The 17,836-nt window shown below is 40.9% G+C and overlaps 1 protein-coding gene across 4 annotated transcripts in view; it reads right to left on the reverse strand.

Moving 5' to 3' along the window:
* The window catches only part of LOC122542881 (metastasis-associated protein MTA1-like), a 100,640-nt gene that overhangs the window by 33,290 nt on the left and 49,514 nt on the right, over positions 1 to 17,836 (reverse strand). For all 4 annotated transcript variants that reach the window (XM_043681001.1, XM_043680999.1, XM_043681000.1 and 1 more), the window contains exons 5-9: positions 14,858 to 14,996; positions 8,872 to 8,935; positions 5,782 to 5,899; positions 2,223 to 2,325; positions 1,457 to 1,556 (exon numbers count right to left, since the gene is read on the reverse strand). In XM_043681001.1, the coding sequence (XP_043536936.1) occupies positions 1,457 to 1,556; positions 2,223 to 2,325; positions 5,782 to 5,899; positions 8,872 to 8,935; positions 14,858 to 14,996 (524 nt within the window). The remainder of the gene's footprint in view (positions 1 to 1,456; positions 1,557 to 2,222; positions 2,326 to 5,781; positions 5,900 to 8,871; positions 8,936 to 14,857; positions 14,997 to 17,836) is intronic.

Below are 17,836 nucleotides of genomic sequence, written 5' to 3' on the forward strand. Positions count from 1 at the left end.
TGGGTTTGGGACACTTGCTTGAGAAACTCTGCAGTGAATTCCTAGATATGGATAAATGACCTTTGACAATCATAGCCCACATTTTTTTTTGCTTTTTTTAAAAAACATGTCTAAGGATTTTCCTGATTCCCATTGCTCAGGTTCTTGGACACCACACTGTCAAATGCTGCCTTGATGCCAAAGGCAGTCATTCTCATCTCAAGCTCTGTTGTTTTGCCTTAGTTTAGTCTGAGTGTGTAATGAGATCAGCAGCTGAGTGGCCGTGGCAAATCCCAAGGAGAGCATCAGCAGGCACATTATTGCTACAAGCACTGCCTGATAGATCTGTCAAATACAGCTTGCATCACTTTGCTGATGATGGACAGTGGACTGATAAGCAAATAATTGATCAGGCTGGATTTATCCTGCATTTTTTGGAGGAGGTCATATTAGAGCAATTTTCTGACTAAAGTAGCAGCTAGTTCTGGGCTCAAGTCTTCAGTACTACTACTGGGGTGTTGTCAGGATATTTGCTATGGACAGTGTCTTCAGCCAATTCTTGGTATCTTGTGGATTGAATGGAATTAAATTGACATCTGTGCTATTGAGACCCAAGAGGCTAACCTAGATCATCCACTCACCACATATATGACTATAAATGCTTCCTTCATGTCTTTTGCACTGTTGTGTTGGGCTCTTACATCATTGTTGGTGGTAATATTTGTGGAACTTCCTCGTCTAGTGAGCTAAATGCCCACTGCTCTTCACGAATTAATGTGACAGGACCGCACAACTTAAACATGATCAGTTTCTTGTGGAATTGCTTAGCTGTCTGTGGCATGCTGCTTCCACTATCTGGAATGGAAGTTATCCTCTCCTGCAGCTTCACCATACAGACTCATTTTTAAAAATCACACCACACCAGGTTATAGTCCAACTAGTTGTTTTGTGTATTGTGATTTTTAACTTTGCATACCCCAGTCATCTCCACCAGCATCTCCAAATCAAGACCTCATTTTTAGGTATGTTTGGTGGTGCATCCCTGGCATAACACCCTATATTCTTCATTGCATCGGGGCCAATGGCCCAGCCTTGATGGTGACAGTAAAGTGATGGAGATGCCAGACCTTGACATAACAGATTACAATTTTGCTGCTGTTGATGGCCCGCAGCACCTTAATGGATACACAATTTTGTGTTGCCATTTCAAGACTATCCCATTTAACACAATGATAATGCCACACAACACAATGGAGGGTGCAGTGCAAGGACGGTGTAACGGTCATTTCTACCAGGACTGAGTTTGTTAATACATGCAGGAATTAAACTAGGATTATGATTAGAAGCATGGTAGAAATATTCATTGCCTAACAAGTAGTCTCCACATTGATCCAGTTTTTAGTACATGAGATCACTTCAGGAATTAATGTTACAATTGCAAAGTATTGAAGGATCGTAAAAACTGCCTCTTCCTTACCAGTGTGATATCTCTAGAGGCAGCTGCAGCACTCATGTGTAGACTTGGCTGTCGTATGGAACTACTGCAATCTAAGGCCCGAGCAAATGTACCTACAGATCTAGGAGAGATAGGAATAAATTGTTACAAACAAACCCAACTGAGAAGTGTCATCTGACATATTCTCTTAAAGGGATAGTGCAGTTCCATATGAATCAGCATTTGACTGATCACGAGTAGCAATTCTATGAATCCTAAACAAACAAAGAAATTGTGCTCTGCACAAATAGCACTCCAGGAACATTTCTCTTTTCGGCAGGGAGACTGAGGGAGAGATAATTTGCTGACAACCACAAACACAGTTCAGGGCTTTTACACAGAAGCGATACAAGAAGACAAGGTTGGTGCCTGTGCAAAGTTCCCAACAGACGAACCAGAAGCTGTGCATATTGTCAAATCACTGTTCAGAAGTTTTGAAAAATAATGCCCTTGCCCAAGCTGCCAAAAATGTCCAGCACAATTCCCTGACTGTAGCTAGGAGGATGAGCACTGTCTTTGCAATAACAGATAGAACTTTTTAAAAGTTCGCATGTTGACTGAGCAATACTTCTCCACTACACCCAAATGGTACAGAAAGGGCAGTGACCTCCATGTGCACAAAGAGCTCTGTACGCAGACATCAACATCCAAGGACTGATGGTTCAAAGCCCTGCTCGTATTATAAAAGAGCAGCATGACAATCAGAACAAACAGGTCTCAAGCCTATAAAACTGCGGAAACAGCTTACCGTGCAAGGACCAAGAATTGGTCTATCTGCCTGTCGGTCAGGGGGTTGTCCGGATCCCAGATTTTTACTTCAAGTTTTAACTGATCTCTTTCATCCTCTTCATCTGAGTAAATAAAACAGGGAAAAAAAACATCAAAGACAAGGAGAGAGCAAAGTATAGGAGTGGATGGGCCTGTGCAGACACAATGGAAAGTACACAGTTGGGACTGAACTCACTAAGCAAAGTGGTAAAATTGAGACAACAAGGATAAAAGTTAAAACAGACTGAAGAGGCTGGGACCTTCCCCCTGGAATGGAGACTAAGGGGTGACCTTATACAGGTCTATAAAATCATGAGGGGCAAGGATAGAGGTGACTAGCCAAGGTCTTTCTCTTAGGGTGGAAGTATTCAAAACTAGAGGGCAAAGGTTTAAGGGGAGACAGATAAGATTTAAAAGGAGCTGAAGGGTAACATTTTCACGCAGAGGGTAGTGAGCGAGAGAAGAACTGGAGGAGCCTGGTACAATTACAACATTTAAATGGGTACGTGAATAGGAAGGGTTTATAAGGATATGGACCAAATGCTGGCAAATGCAATTAGGTCAGATTGGGATGTCTGGACTGCACAGATGAGGTGGGCCAAAGGGTCTGTGCTGTCTTATAACTAACAATAAAAACAATTACAAACAATTGTGATAACGTATAAAGAGAAATCAATTAAATGGTCTTTAAGAGGCAGACAGGAGAATGTTATGTTCAGTGGGGACTAGATGCCCAGTGAACAAACTACTGAGACCTAATCTGCATGTTGCAAGGAAAGCCAACGCAATTAGTGTGTGCTTTGGCAAAATCACACGTGCAGTATTATGTATAATTTTGGTTTTCTGGTCCAAGTGGAAATGTATCTATTTCACAGGAAGCGCATCCAAGGTTGACTGGATTGATTTCTGGGATGACAGGATTATCTTATGAAGAATGATAAGAGTACAATAGCCTGTATCATCTGAAGTTTTCAAGTATTTGATATCAGCTCATTGAGCATAATATTTCGAAAATGCTCAACAACACATATATTGGGAGAGTTTCCCTTGACAGGGAATCTAAAATGAGGGATCACATTCCCCGAAGAGAATTTGGCAACTACAAGATAAATAGAAATTACTTGGCTCAAAGAACTCTCTGCTCCAGACAGCTGTGGAGACTTGGTTGTTGAATATATTTGTGACAGACATTAAAGAATTTTGGACACTACTGAAATCTAGGGATATGAAAAAAAGGGTTAAGGTTTTTACAGGCACAAAGAACCAAATACATTTGCTTGTTCTGATTTCTTATGCATTTAAGAGTGGGCCAGCCAAAACAGCGCATCTGGCAACAGGACTGGAACAATTTATGGCAATCCTCAATCACTTCACCAGTTATTCTGTTGATCCACCTCCTCGAGAATGCTCAACAACTAAATATCTTCTCTTTAGAGCAGATAACTCATTTTGGTTGCCATTTTCTGTAGTGTCTCTAATGCCCAACTGCACTGTGACCCAAGTAGGGCTGTTTCAATACCTTGTTTGCTTCCTGGGATTTAACCCTCTGCCTATACAATCCAACATTCCTTCAGTGCTACATACTGCACAGTTGGCTTCAGCAATTACTCGTTAAACACCCTCACACCCACAATACTATTTGCTGTAGTTCTGATCTGATCAACCTGCATTCCATTTTTTTCTGTTGGTTTCCCAAAAAAGAAATCATTTTTAAAAAAAAGTCAGCCGTGCCTTTTTACAGCACCTTTGACAAACTCAGGATGCCCTAAAGCACTTTCTAACCAATCAAGTACTTTTGGAGTATAATTGCTATTGTTGGAAATGTAGTCATTTGCACACAGCAAGCTTCCACTAACAGCAATGAGATAAAATCATAGATGATATGGTCATTAAGATTCCTGTTGTTTGTTGGTTGAGGGATTAATACTGACTGAGACAGCAGGAATAATTCCCCTGCTCAAAACAGTAGTACAAGATCTTTTACATTTATCTGAGGGGACAGATAAGGCCTCAGATAAAGACCTTATATGTAAGACAGCACTTGCAGGCTTCCAGGACTTAAGTACTTCAGTAGAGTTTTTAATAAACAGACACCTTACACGGGTCAGCCAAACATAGAAGAATTCCAAGCCAAGGAATGAAAGACTGGAAGAGGTGACCAAAACTTGATCTCAAGAGTTGAAACTTGAGAAGAATTTGCAGGAAGAAAGTGGAGGTGGAGGACTTTTAAAGAAAATTTGACAGTTTTCAGTTTATGTGGATGAAAGCTGTGCAATCGGGCATAAAAGGAAAGAAAAGGTCCAAGACCATAAAGAAATAGGAAGACGAATAGGCTATTCAGCTCTTTGTGTCTTTTCTGCTATTCAACAGAATCATGGCTGATCCAACACACCTCACATCCACCTTCCTACCCATTCCCTGTAACTGATTCCCCGACTGATCAAGAATCCATCTCAGTCTTAAACATACACAAAGACTCTAGCTCCACAGCTCTTTAAGGCAAGGAGTTCTAAAGGTTCTCAACCCTCAGAAGAAATTCCTCCTCATCTCAGTCTTGAAATGGAGTCCCCTTATTCTGAGACTATGCCCTCTGGTCCTAGATTCTCCAATAAGTGAAAACATCTTCTCCTGTGAAGCTCTTTAAGAATCCTATGTTTAAAGGAGATCATCCTTCATTCTACTAAACTCCAGTGAATAGACTCCTAATCTGTTCAATCTTTACTCATAAGACAATCCCTCTATACGAGGGATCATCCTAATGAACTTTCTCTGAATAATCTCCAATGAAACATCATTCCTGAATTAAGGGGACCAAAGTTGCCCTCAGTACTCCAGATGTAGTCTCACCAGCGCCTTATGTAGTTGCAGTAAGACTTCCCAACTCTGTCCAACCCCCTTGAAATAAGGGCCAACATTCCATGAGCCTTCCTGATGACCTGCTGCACCTGTGTGCTAGCTTTCTGTGTATCATACACAAGTACTCCCAAGTCCCTTTTTTATTGTGGCTTTTTGTTTTCCTCCATTTTAAAGGAATAGATTGATAGTGGGGAAGCAGTGTGTCAACGTGACCAACAGACTGACCAAATTCTGTTAGGGAAGAGTCATGATGGATTTTGGAGTTAAAGGTAGGGAAATAGAATTGACATACACATGAGCCGTGATCTAATGAACAGAAGAGCAGTCTTGGTGGGTTGAATGACCAATCCTGCTCTTGCGTTCCTAACGTGGCTACTTGGTCGAAATGTTTAAAAGTAAAAGGAGATAAAAGATGGCCAAACTCGAACATCAAGTTCTAACCTAAAAGTCTAGAAAATCCCGCTTCCTCTTTTGCCTTCCTTACCCTCACAAATAAAATGGTGGGAGGGAGAGAGATTCAACTAGGTGACCCACATGCATCAATTGTGCTGGATTGCTGACACTTCCTTCACCTTTCTCCCAACCCACATACTTTAAGTGAGGCAAGAGTAAAATCTTAACACCTCTGAATATTCAATTCCTAGACTAAATCCAAAGAATGGCTGATTGCAAATGTCACCCACCTTCTTTTAGTAAATCCGGAATGTCTGCCTGGTACCTGGGACCTACACGGATCTCGCCTTTATCTGCTAGAAGAGTCTTTTGCTGTGGATCATAAACTAGACAATAAAAAAAGGAATCCTGAAAGGAAGGAGAAAAACAAAAAAGGGTCATTTCAGGGAGCCAGCTCAACATAATAAATGTTTCTCATCCGCGTGAGGGATTCCAGGGCCCCTGGACACTTCCTTTCCACTTTAAAAGGAATTCCCAAGTCAACTCTAAACAGAGTGTGAAATTCATACACAATCTCAATCAAATCCTCTTTTTACAGACTCTTTATAGGCTGTTTAAAGTGGAAATATCTTCATTAAACCATCTCGCTATCGTTTCTTCAAAATTTGACTTTTTTTTTAAAGTGAGTTTTGGCTCTCTCTCGAGACAACATTTCTGATGCAGTGAGTCTCAGTTTCTATTATCTCAGTTTCTATTTTCTATCATCAGAAGAAACTGAGACAAGGAAATGTAACTAGAAGGTTTGCACACATACCCACCAGGAGATTCAATAAATATGCAAGCATGTATGAACATCTTTACAATGTTGACTACTTCACCTCTCTGCCCGGCATAAGAAATTTCAAACTCTTTCTAGAATTTAACAATCAGGAGCAGGAGAAGGCCATGGATGTAAGTTTGCTCACTGAGTTGGAAGGTTCGCTTTCAGACATTTTGTTACCATACTAGGTAACATCATCAGTGAGCCTCCAGTGAAGCGCTGATGTTATGTCTCATTTTGTGTATGTATTTAGGTTTCCTTGGATTGGTGATATCATTTCCTGTGTTGAGGTCATTTCCTGTGTTGGTGATGTCATGTCCTGTTCTTTTCCCCCCCAGAGGGTGGTTATATCAACTAGCCACAAAAAGACATGACCCACTATCTCTAGTATCCTTCCATACACATGAGGAAGGACACCACTTCGATTGGGACAACATATCCATCCCACGACAAGCCAAACAGAGACATGCACGAGAATTCCTAAGTGGAACTCTGATCAACAAACATCGACTTGGACCCCATTTACCATCCTGAGAAAAAGAACAGGAAATGACATCAACACCGGAAATGGCATCACCGACTCAAGGAACCCTAAACAAATCAAAAGTGGGACATGACACCAGCGCTTTACCGATGATGTTGCCTATATGGTGACAGAATGTCAGAAAACAAATCTTCTAGCTCAGTGAGCAAACTTACATCCAGGACCTTAACCTAAACTGCAAATCTTCTCAGAACTTGCTAAGGTATTTGGCCCTTTGAGTCCACTCCACCATTTAATAATAGCTCACCATAGCTGACTGGATTGTAACCTCAATTCTACATGCCTGCTTCCTGACTAACCTTTTACCCCCTTGCTTAACAAGAACGTAGCCAACTCTGTTGTCGGATTCAAAGATTCTGCTTCCATTACCTTTTGAGGAAGAGAGCTCTAAGCATTTAAATAATCTTGAGCAAGGGGAAATTTCAGCTAATCTCGGTCTTAAATGAATAACCCCTTATTTTTGAACGGCAACTCTAGATTCTCCTGCTAAAGGAATTATCTCTCCATATTCATCCTGTCAACAACATTCACATCTCAATAAAGTTGTTTCTGAACTGGATTGGATGCAAGCTTAGCTCGTCAAACCTTTCCCCAAAAGGCAACCGGTCTAATATCGGAAACTAAACCCTATCAAGAAGGCAAGTGCATTCAGTAGCATGATGCCATAATATGCTCAGACTCACATTAGACAGTGCAAGAGGCTGACATAGGTAGACAGGGATGTCTGTAGTCGGCACACTAAAGTTCTTGGGAGATGTCTCTCAAGCCTGCTGTAGTTCTCCAAAAGAGGCTCAGTGCCAGCTTGAAGAACAGCATCTCATTTTCCCCTTGATGGTTCTGCAGCCTTCAGAACTCCACTTTAGAGCATGAACATCTCCCATGCATGTCCTTTACCTATCCAGGTCCTATCATAACTTCAGCTGCTTACAGCACAGCCAACCCATTTTCACCTACTTATCATAGAATAATAGAATCCCTATAGTGCTAAAGCTAGCCATTTGGCCCACCAATCCACACCAAACCTCCGAATAGCATCCTACTCCTAATGCTATCCCTGCATTCCCCATGGTTAATCCACCTTGCCTGCACACCCCTGGACACTATGGGCAATTTAACATGGCCTAACCACCTACCCTGCACATATTTGGACATGAGACCTATGGTCTCCATTTTCAACTTTTTTCACCATCCATCCCTTTGCATTCCTAAATGTCATGCTCTCTCTCTGGGTTCCATCTCCACCTATCTGCTCACTCCTTTTACCTTTCCCCAATCCACTCACCCAACCTTCAGCATATATATCACGTTTTCCTAGTTAATATCAGTTCTGAAGGGGGTCACTGGACTTGAAGCGTTAACTCTGCTTTGTCTCCATAGATGCTGCAAGACCCCAGTTCCTCCAGCAATTTGTTTTTATTCTTAGCATGAGAAATTCTTTCACCATGAATATCACCCTCCGCACAAGGGAATAGCAGAAGGTTGCAGCAATTCAGGGTTAAGTTGTAACCAGTCCTATCTGCATGCTGACCTGAAATCATAGTGCAGTAGCATCAGCTTATGTACATCCTGTAGGTGGTCACATTTCTTGGCTGTAACACATTCCTTTCTCACCACCCGGTTCTGAGTAAGGGTTACTTAACCCAAAATGTTAGCTCTGATTCTCTCCACGAATGCTGTCAGACCTGCAGAGCTTTTCCAACCATTTCTATTTTTTGTCTCCTCCTTTCGCACACTTGGTTGTTAACTTTCCATTACATAATATCACACCTTAAGTTTGCTGATTGTTAAAATGATATCTGGTATAGGCATATATTGCTGACTGATAAATGCATTCACTCATCCAGTTTACACACCCTTATGCAAACTTGCAGCCCATGTTGCATGCATAGTTTTTCAGACACACTTTAATGCACATTGACACAAGGCTCAGGGAACATTGGAGAATGCATGTCATTGCTCCCTGTGCAGTTTATTGAACTTCCTCTCATGAAAAATGTCAAAAAGAAGAAATCGTACCTCTTTCTCCAGATACGAAAAGACCGCTTCAGTTTCATTCAGCAGAGTCACACTGCATTTACCTCTGTGAGGACACAAAGAGAGAGCTTGTTATATCAAAATGCAGTGAGACATAAAGCCTATTATACAAATTAACCCTGGAACTCTGGGGCCTATAGCAAGTTTAACCTACTGCAGGCAAACATTCAAATTGAAACCAGCAGAAAGAACACGCATAAGGCTCAGAACCCTCCTCTGAATACTACATATACATGGATACTCATGCTTCATTCCAATTGCTGGTGTCCATCCAATACTTTAGATATAGTCTTTAATTGAAGTCAAACTTCAAGAGAATTCATGTCTGGGAATTGGCTGGCTGTAAGAATTCAGTAGAGCAGTCCCCTCAACTTTCCACTTAAAACAGAATTTGCCCAAGCAGGGTACTAAACAAACTCAGTCCAAATTAGTAACAGAGCTCTGCTGCTGCAGCAATGTCAGCAGAGTGATCAACTAATTCATGCTGTTCCTTTTGTCCAGTACCTCTTACTGGACAGGGTTTATATTTACTGGAATGCTGAGGCACCAGCAAAAGATGCAGCTGTGAGTGGGCCCAACACGCACATTTTGGAAACCTGGGAAAAAATGCTGATTAATCAGGGAAATCAAAAAAAAAATGTGCATATCTTTTATAAGTCTCCCTCCCAACACAGGGAGGCATTAAAACACAGTCTCATCTATATTGTGACTTAGATGCCTGAATGATGCCAATATTAAATTGTTCAATACGTACAAATAAAAAAAAACAAACAAACAGTCTTTTGGTCAAGTAGGATGGATGCTGGATAATGCAGCCTTGATAAGTGGGTAACGGCACTAATTGTACACTTAGAAGAAATTGCAAAACAGATTCTATTACTTTAGTAACAATCCAATAATTCTGTGCAAAGAGGTAGTTTGGCTGTTCCATTATCAAAACTGTACTTGTCCACATAATACTCCATGTCTAAAGCTTTCACAGTAAGCAGAGCTGCACTTGCAGACTAGCAGGGTTTTGCAGATCTCTGAAAGTGAGAGTGGGGCTGAGGGGGCGGCGGGCAGGCGGGGGGACGAGGGCCGGGGCGCGAGGAGCAGGGAGAGGGGCAGGGCGTGACGGCAAATGAAAAACTATAGTATAAACCAACAGATACAAGGAAATCATTACTCATCTAGAGGCTGACTTCTCTCAGACTCAAGTAGTTGGAATCTTTGTTTACAAAGAATCTGAGTGCATGTGCAAATTACTGAGTCCATGATAATAAACTGCAGCTCTTCAGGTTATTCCTGTGTGTATATTTGTGTCTGAAGATCAAAATGCAGCCCAAATGAAGTTGCAGGTTGACTTCAGACAAAGCAAAGAGTGACGGTTAGAATCTTGTCCCCAGAGTTGAAATGTCTAATACTAGCGGGCATGCACTTAAGATGACAGGGGAAAGTTCAAAGCAAATCTGAGGGGCAAGTTTATTTTTTACACAGAGTGGTAGGTGTCTGGAACGCGCTGCTAGGAATGGTGATGGAGATCGGGGCGTTTTAATGGATGTTTAGCACATGAACATGCAAGGAATGATGGGCTTTGGACAAAGAGCAGGCAGAAGGGATAAGTTTAATTTGGCGTCATGTTTGGCTCAACATTGTGGGCCAAAGAGCTTGATCTTGTGCTGTACAGTTCTATGTAACAGAGCTTATATTGAACTAATCTTGTTCAATTTGGCTATGTGCAGAGCTGTATAATTGGTTTTAAAAACTTCAGACATGTTTAAAACTTACTGCAAAATAACTAAAAACAGTCACGGATGTAACAAAACTGGACAAAGGGATAAGTGGAGCAGTTTCCCAAACACACCACTTTGCTGTCCCATCTACAAACTTCAGAACACTTACTTAGATTAATAACTGGCATGAACAACACTGATCTCAGTTAATGATTGTGATCCCTACGTAAATGCAGAGGTCCAAGAGAAGGTATGCAGTATATCAACAAAGGACAGACAGCTGAAAAGGTTTGCATAGTCATTTGTAGGATTGAGGGGTTGGGGTGATTTTGATGAAAGAAATGCAGGATTGCAGTTGACAAAGAAAAAATTCCAATACCACTATCTCAAAGTCTATACCGGCAGTCCAAACATTTAAACATTGTTTCTTTTTAGCTTTCCAAGAAAAAGGACATTTTCCATTTTCACTGAAAGAAATATTATGAAACCAGCTATACTGGGTTATCAACAGAAACAATAAAATATGAAGCATTGTAGTGAGTTCCATGCTCTTTAGCTCACTTACGGATGGAAAATTAACAGTGCATTTATCAGGTTTAAACCTTAACATTTTACTTGCCCATAAAATGTTCTAGATTTCAGGGTATTCATCACAGTATTTAACTTCAACAGATCTAAAGCAGCATCTGGCCCATTGTAAGTGCACAATGGGTCCAACTGACCAATCAAACTTGACAATTTCTCTTGTTATCTTTTGTATACAGAGAAACCTGTATATGTATAATTGAAGTTCCTCACCTTTCGGTGAATACTTGGGACAATTAACAATGATTGGAATAATATCTGTCAATAGCACTGTTGATTTTAAACGTACTTCACATCTGTTCAGGTTAGAATCTAAACTGATAGGTTTAAAAGCCCACAAGCCAGGTTCCAACTTTTAAGTTCTACTCAAATCCTAAGCACATCTTTCCAAATATGCAGCTCTGCCTCATCAGAAATCATAGATTCCTGAAGGTTTTTCCTAAAGATACCAATAAAGCATGGCGAGATCTGCTTTTATCTGAAAGCAACTTGTTTCAGCAAAACAGGTCTCACTAAAAATAAAGCCAGACAAACAGGCTGTTTTCAACAGGACCCACGGCTTTCCTTCGGAATCCATATTGGTTATGCAGCTCTAATTAGTATCACTTTGCAGAAATGCAGCTTTTTGAACAGTTGATCAACATCCATCGTTATGTGGCCAAAAAAGCTAAAAATATTTGAATATTCTTTTTCCCTGTGGGACAGCCCACTCAAGTATTTGAATTATCCAACTGTTATTTAAAACTCCTCTTAACTAGTGTCACTTCAGCTTCAAATCTCATCCACAAAGACTTTTCCCACACAAATCAACTTACCTGCCAACCAGCTTTGCTGTGTATCTCAGAGTAACTCAAAGTCAAATTACTTGCATTTTTCTGGTCTCCTCGTAGTTTATCCTCAAATTTATAGCAGCCATCAAAACTTCACGATCCGAGGTTATCCGTTTCTATTAGACTTCTGCTTCCTTTGTTTCATTGTGTCACTAATTCATGCCACTGCCAAGCTCATTATTGACTGCATTTTGTTCCTCAGGACTTTCATCACAAAGCACCCAAGCATCTGAGGTATATGGTACCCACAAGTGAGATATTCATGCTGTTGTTCCTCATTTGCAAATGCCCCTTCATTATCACTGCTGCCCCAAAATCAGTTTCCATCCATTTCTGTGATTTTTCCCTATAATACTCCTCCTGTCCAAACCATGCATTATTAGTCAGATTAACCTAGTCACCAGACCCACAAAACAGAATTAAAAGATTGTTGTCTTTGTCCCATATCTTTACATTCTTCAGCTGTGTGGTAACTACCTCTTTAAATTCATGCAAGTAAATAAGAAACAGGAGCAACAGCAGGTTATTTCACCCCTCAAGCTTGCTCCACCAAGTCAATGGTTGCTCGGACTGTGACTGGAACTCCACGTGTGTCTGTGGGCCCCCAAATCTTCGACTTCCACATAGACCAAACAAACCACAACCTAACTCAGCATTTCAGTATGTTCCATAACCCACAATAGAAGGCTTCCAACAAAATAGGTCACTGAATCCTTTTTAACAGACTTTGCACTTTTCATTATCTTTATTAGCCTCATACCTGTACTTTGCTATTGGAGATGAAGGATGAGCACGTTGTTTATACAGATTTGGAACAATTTGCTTTTCTCCATTATTGGAGAAAATGTACATGACTTAACCTTGCTTTGATCGTTAGAGAATCATAGTAACATTTAAAAACAATGAGGTCTACCAAATGTAACTGCATTCTCTTTCCTGCCTCCCAGCTCTTTTCAAACCGATGGCAGCATCAACGGAAGCAACCACACCAGTCTCCATCACAGGAGCAAGATTGGGCCAGTCAGCAAAGCCCACTCCACAATCATAGATCATGGTTGATCTTCTACTTCAATGCCACTCAAAGCAGATGTCTTTGTATGTAAAGGGAAATCTTAATACATTCAACTATTCTGTTTAACAGGCCAAAGGCATTGAAAGGAGGAAACAAATTGGATTATCATCGTCTTGTTAGAGGCCAGAGACCAGCAATTTTCTTTCTCTTTCTACTCTTCAACTCATCCCTTTCTCCCAAGCCACCTGGCGTATGCACTCCTTTCACCGGCTTAGTTGGTAAATGTATCCTCTGACTAAATGGACCGAAGCAGACACTGAGGAATTGAGTTGGTTCAATCCCGCTTATGTTGAATAATTGAATATGAATGAGAGGGACGGATTCAAAGCTACAACTGGTCTTAAAGCATTTCATTTCCTCCTGTCATTACCATAATTTAACAACAGGGTCATAATCTTGTCACTGACCCACACACTGGAAAACATCTTTCCTTCCATCCTGCCCACCAACTTCAAGTTGAGTGCACCCCCCCCATCCCTACACCCATCCCCTCCCTTCTCCAGATGCAAGTTAAATTAGGACAGTTACATCACAACAAGCCAGTCATTCCTAAAATACACAAGGAAAAGAAACGGTTTCTAAGGAAACCTTATACTCTTCTGGTCCAGTCATAAACTGGAACCATGCAATTTATGCAGCTCAAAAATCTGTTTTTAGATGGCTAATTCAACAGTTAGAAGTAATGGATACTACAATAAAAACAAATGTGAAACTTTATAGGTGAATAACTTTGTCCAGCCACATGCAAATAGTAACTAATAATAAAAAAATCTGTGCAATCAGTTTATACATAGTTTGTAGCATTCAATGTGTTCATACATAGTGTTGCCAAACAAAGAGTCTTGGGGTGCAAATGCAAAGTTCCTTGAAAGTGGAGTTGCAGGTAAACAGGGTGGTGAAAATGGCATTTTGCATGTTTGCCTTCTGTGGTCATTGCATTAAGTATGGAAATTGGGACATGTTGCAGCTGTACAGGACATTGATGAGGCGATAGTGAGCATTGCAGATGCTGGAGATCAAAGTCAAGATTAGAGTGGTGCTGGAAAAGCACAGCAGGTCAGGCAGTCTCCGAGGAACAGGAAAATAGAGTTCCTAATGAAGGGCTCCTGCCTGAAACGTCGATTTTCCTGCTCCTCGGGTGCTGGCAAAATGAATTTATCTGTTTAGGATATCTGGTCGGTGCGGACGAGTTGGACTGAAGGGCTTGTTTCCATGCTGTATAATTCTATGACTCTAATAGGAAGGCTATTGATATAAGAGACCAACTCTCAGACATTTGAAAATCTACCTTTAAACTCCTAGTGGCAAATTTCTGCTCTGGAAAACCTGAGAATGAAAGTTATATTGGAGCAAAATATTGGGTGGGTTTACATTGTGTTCTCTTTATGTCCAAATGGTGGTGCATGTGAAGCTATCTTTTAGGCTATACAATCAAAGTTTGGATCTAAATGAAGGAAGGGCAACCTTAAGGCTGTGCAAGTTAAATGGTCTGATGAGTGGCTTCGGATATCATTCATCCAAGATACAACGTGTTAATGATCTTGTGACAAGGCAGCAGAGTACCCGAATAAATGGATTAATTATAGTACAGCACCTCTAGACTTCATGCTGCTTCCAACAGCTTCTTGCCTGGGTACACTGTTCCCAAAGGAGGGACTTACCTCCTTGTACATGACTGAAAGAGAGGATAGGGCAAAAGCAAGTATAGTTCATAAAAACTATAGTTCATAGATAAGTTCATATAATTCATAAGAATACTTCATGCTGACCGTATGTGTGTTGCTGGTAAGGACTCAAGCTGGCGTGATAGGAACAGCTCTCGATGTTTGAGCTGGTGTTGCTGTTTCTCTGTCAACTGCTGTGGGCCATCCAGGTTTGTTTCTGTTTCCATCTCCTCCTCCAGGTCCTCTGCAATTAAAGATGCAACAAAAAAAGTCACACGGTGCTCAGAGTAGATGGAGACCAAAACAAAGCACTTTGGGGCACTGGAGCTCCATTACTAGTTCGACAGTCAAGAGCCAGACCTCAGTTTGTAAACTCCATCATGCATTTGCAACTCTTCAGAGATACTGATACATTGTTATGGTTCTGTTCGCCGAGCTGGGAATTTGTGTTGCAGACGTTTTGTCCCCTGTCTAGGTGTCCTCAGTGCTTGGGAGCCTCCTGTGAAGTGCTTCTGTGATCTTTCCTCCGGCATTTGTAGTGGCTTGTATCTGCCACTTCCGGTTGTCAGTTCCAGCTGTCCGCTGCTGTGGTCGGTATATTGGGTCCAGGTCGATGTGCTTATTGACTCATCCACTGATTCAATCAATAAGCACATCGACCTGGACCCAATATACCGACCACTGCTACGGACAGCTGGAACTGATAACCGGAAGCGGCAGAGACAAACCACTACAAATGCTGGAGGAAAGATCACAGAAGCGCTTCACAGGAGGCTCCCAAGCACTGAGGATGTCACCTAGACAGGGGACGAAACATCTGCAACACAAATTCCCAGCTCGGCGAACAGAACCACAACAACGAGCACCCGAGCTACAAATCTTCTCACAAACTTTGAATACTGATACATTGTATGACTAGAGGTGGCTGTTAAAAGGGACCCACCAAGGAATACATACAATCTGCTGCTCCAATCCTCTTTGACAAGCTCTACTTTGAAAATAGTTTCCTTGTTCCAAAGGTTAATACAACGATCTGTATTAGCCTTAAATGAAGGGAGCTTCAATCTAGACCCACATTCTACTGCATCAGGGATATGCTGGATGCTTCAAGTGGAAAATACTTAATGGCCAGCGTCAAAACCCTTGACAAAAAAAAAAAATCCCCTGCTGCTCCCCCATTCCTTAGGCAATGTTTCTTCCCTGTACTGTGCATCAAGGCAGTGGAACAGTGTTCATCTCGTCTCTCCACTCATTGTTCCCCATTTTATTAATCTAAGACAGATTAAAAGTCCCAAACTCAGTTGCAAGCCTGTGGTGTTCATCATTGCCAACTACAGTAATAGGAAGGTACCTGACTGGAACAGGATGGGGAGATACATCGAGAATCAACAAAGATACTCAGCTTTCTTCATTGCAACGACCCCAAATTTGACAGCAGACACATAAATGCCAGACCAAATCTCAATCCAAGGTTTAATAAACAGAAGAACAATTCAACATTCCTAAAGTCCATCAGGTTGCTTTACCATACAAAATCACAAGTTAATTTCTAAACAATCTCCACTCTACCACATTATTCCCATATCATTAGATTCCCTTAGTGTTCAATAATTTACCATCTACTAAACGGTCAATCGAGCAGCCACATATACAGAATTCCAAAGATTCACAACCATTCAATTGAAATAAATTCTCATCTCAGCTGCAATTTGCTGACCATCTCATTCAGAAATTATCATTAGCTTAAAACACTCGTGCAGGGATTTACCTGGTCAGGCTCTCCAAGTATCCTACACATTTCCAAAAGGTCTTCTAAACGCTACAAAATTTTCAACCATCATGCTCCACCTCTCCTCAGAGCACAATCCTCTTGTGCTCGAATCTCTCTCATTAACCTTGGTTGTATTCTGGTTGAGGCATTCAAGGAGACCAAAACTGTGCATAGCTTTCCAGGTGTGACTCTTACTCCAAGGTCCTATATAATTTCAGCAAAATTTCACTCAATGCTAAATCTTTTGAAATCAAGGACAAGATAACATTTTCCTTCCTAATGGTTTGCTATGCTCGCATGCTACCTTTGAGATTCACATAAAGCATACCAAATCTCCTCTGAATACTAACATTAACTCACCTTTCCCTGTCAAATCTCAAGCTGATAATCTTTCACTTCAGATGTGTTCTAAGTTTTTAAAACAAAGATTAACTCTTCAGTGGTTGAAGTGTTGCTGCTTATTAATCTGACATGCACGATATGGATCATGTTTGGTACCCAGTCCATGTTTCTACTGTTGCATCTTTCCTATCCAAAGTGAATATTTTGCACAGCCCCAAATCATATTCCATTTGCCACCTTTTTTGTCAAATCATTTAACCACCCTTTATAACACTCTGGGTGCCCTCACAGCTCTCACTCCAACGTTCTTAATTCCTTTGCCCATGTCACGCATGAAATCTTCCATTGTCACTATATTCACAGCCTTTGAGAGGCAAGTCCAGGTTTTTGTTGCCCTTTGAATGTTAAAGTGCTCCTTCACTCTGAAATGATCTGAGTGTTGATTGACAGAGTACTTTGCATGAACTTTACTGAAACCACAAAAGTTTTTCAATGTTTAATTCAGGCCATCTCTTAAACCTTCTAGACTTAAGTGAATGGAAATAATGTTTACAGAATCTATTCTCATTATTTAATCCATTAACCTCTGTACAATTTTTGTGAATCCATGCTGAACTTAAACAGCACTTCAAAGGGCCAGGATCTGTACAATTGAAGAACTGCGACCTTTTGTATTTCATTAGTCTTTTGGTCACTTGTTGCACCTGGATACACGCTTTGTTGAGATACTGGGACAGGACACAAATTTATCCACAGCTCCCAATTCTTATCATTATGAAATAATAGGCTTGGTATTCTCAGTTCAAAAATAGGTAAGTTTAGACCTCCAGAGTGATCACTATATATCAGTTGTTGCCCTTTGCTACATGGTTTCCTCCAATTATGAAAATTTATTTTTGTTAGTCATGTAACTGCGACAGCAGTGGTCCCCAACAAAAATAATGCTGATTGGAAAAAAAATCAAGAGTTCA

Source organism: Chiloscyllium plagiosum, chromosome 41, assembly GCF_004010195.1.
Source record: "Chiloscyllium plagiosum isolate BGI_BamShark_2017 chromosome 41, ASM401019v2, whole genome shotgun sequence".
NCBI classification, from domain to species: domain Eukaryota; kingdom Metazoa; phylum Chordata; class Chondrichthyes; order Orectolobiformes; family Hemiscylliidae; genus Chiloscyllium; species Chiloscyllium plagiosum.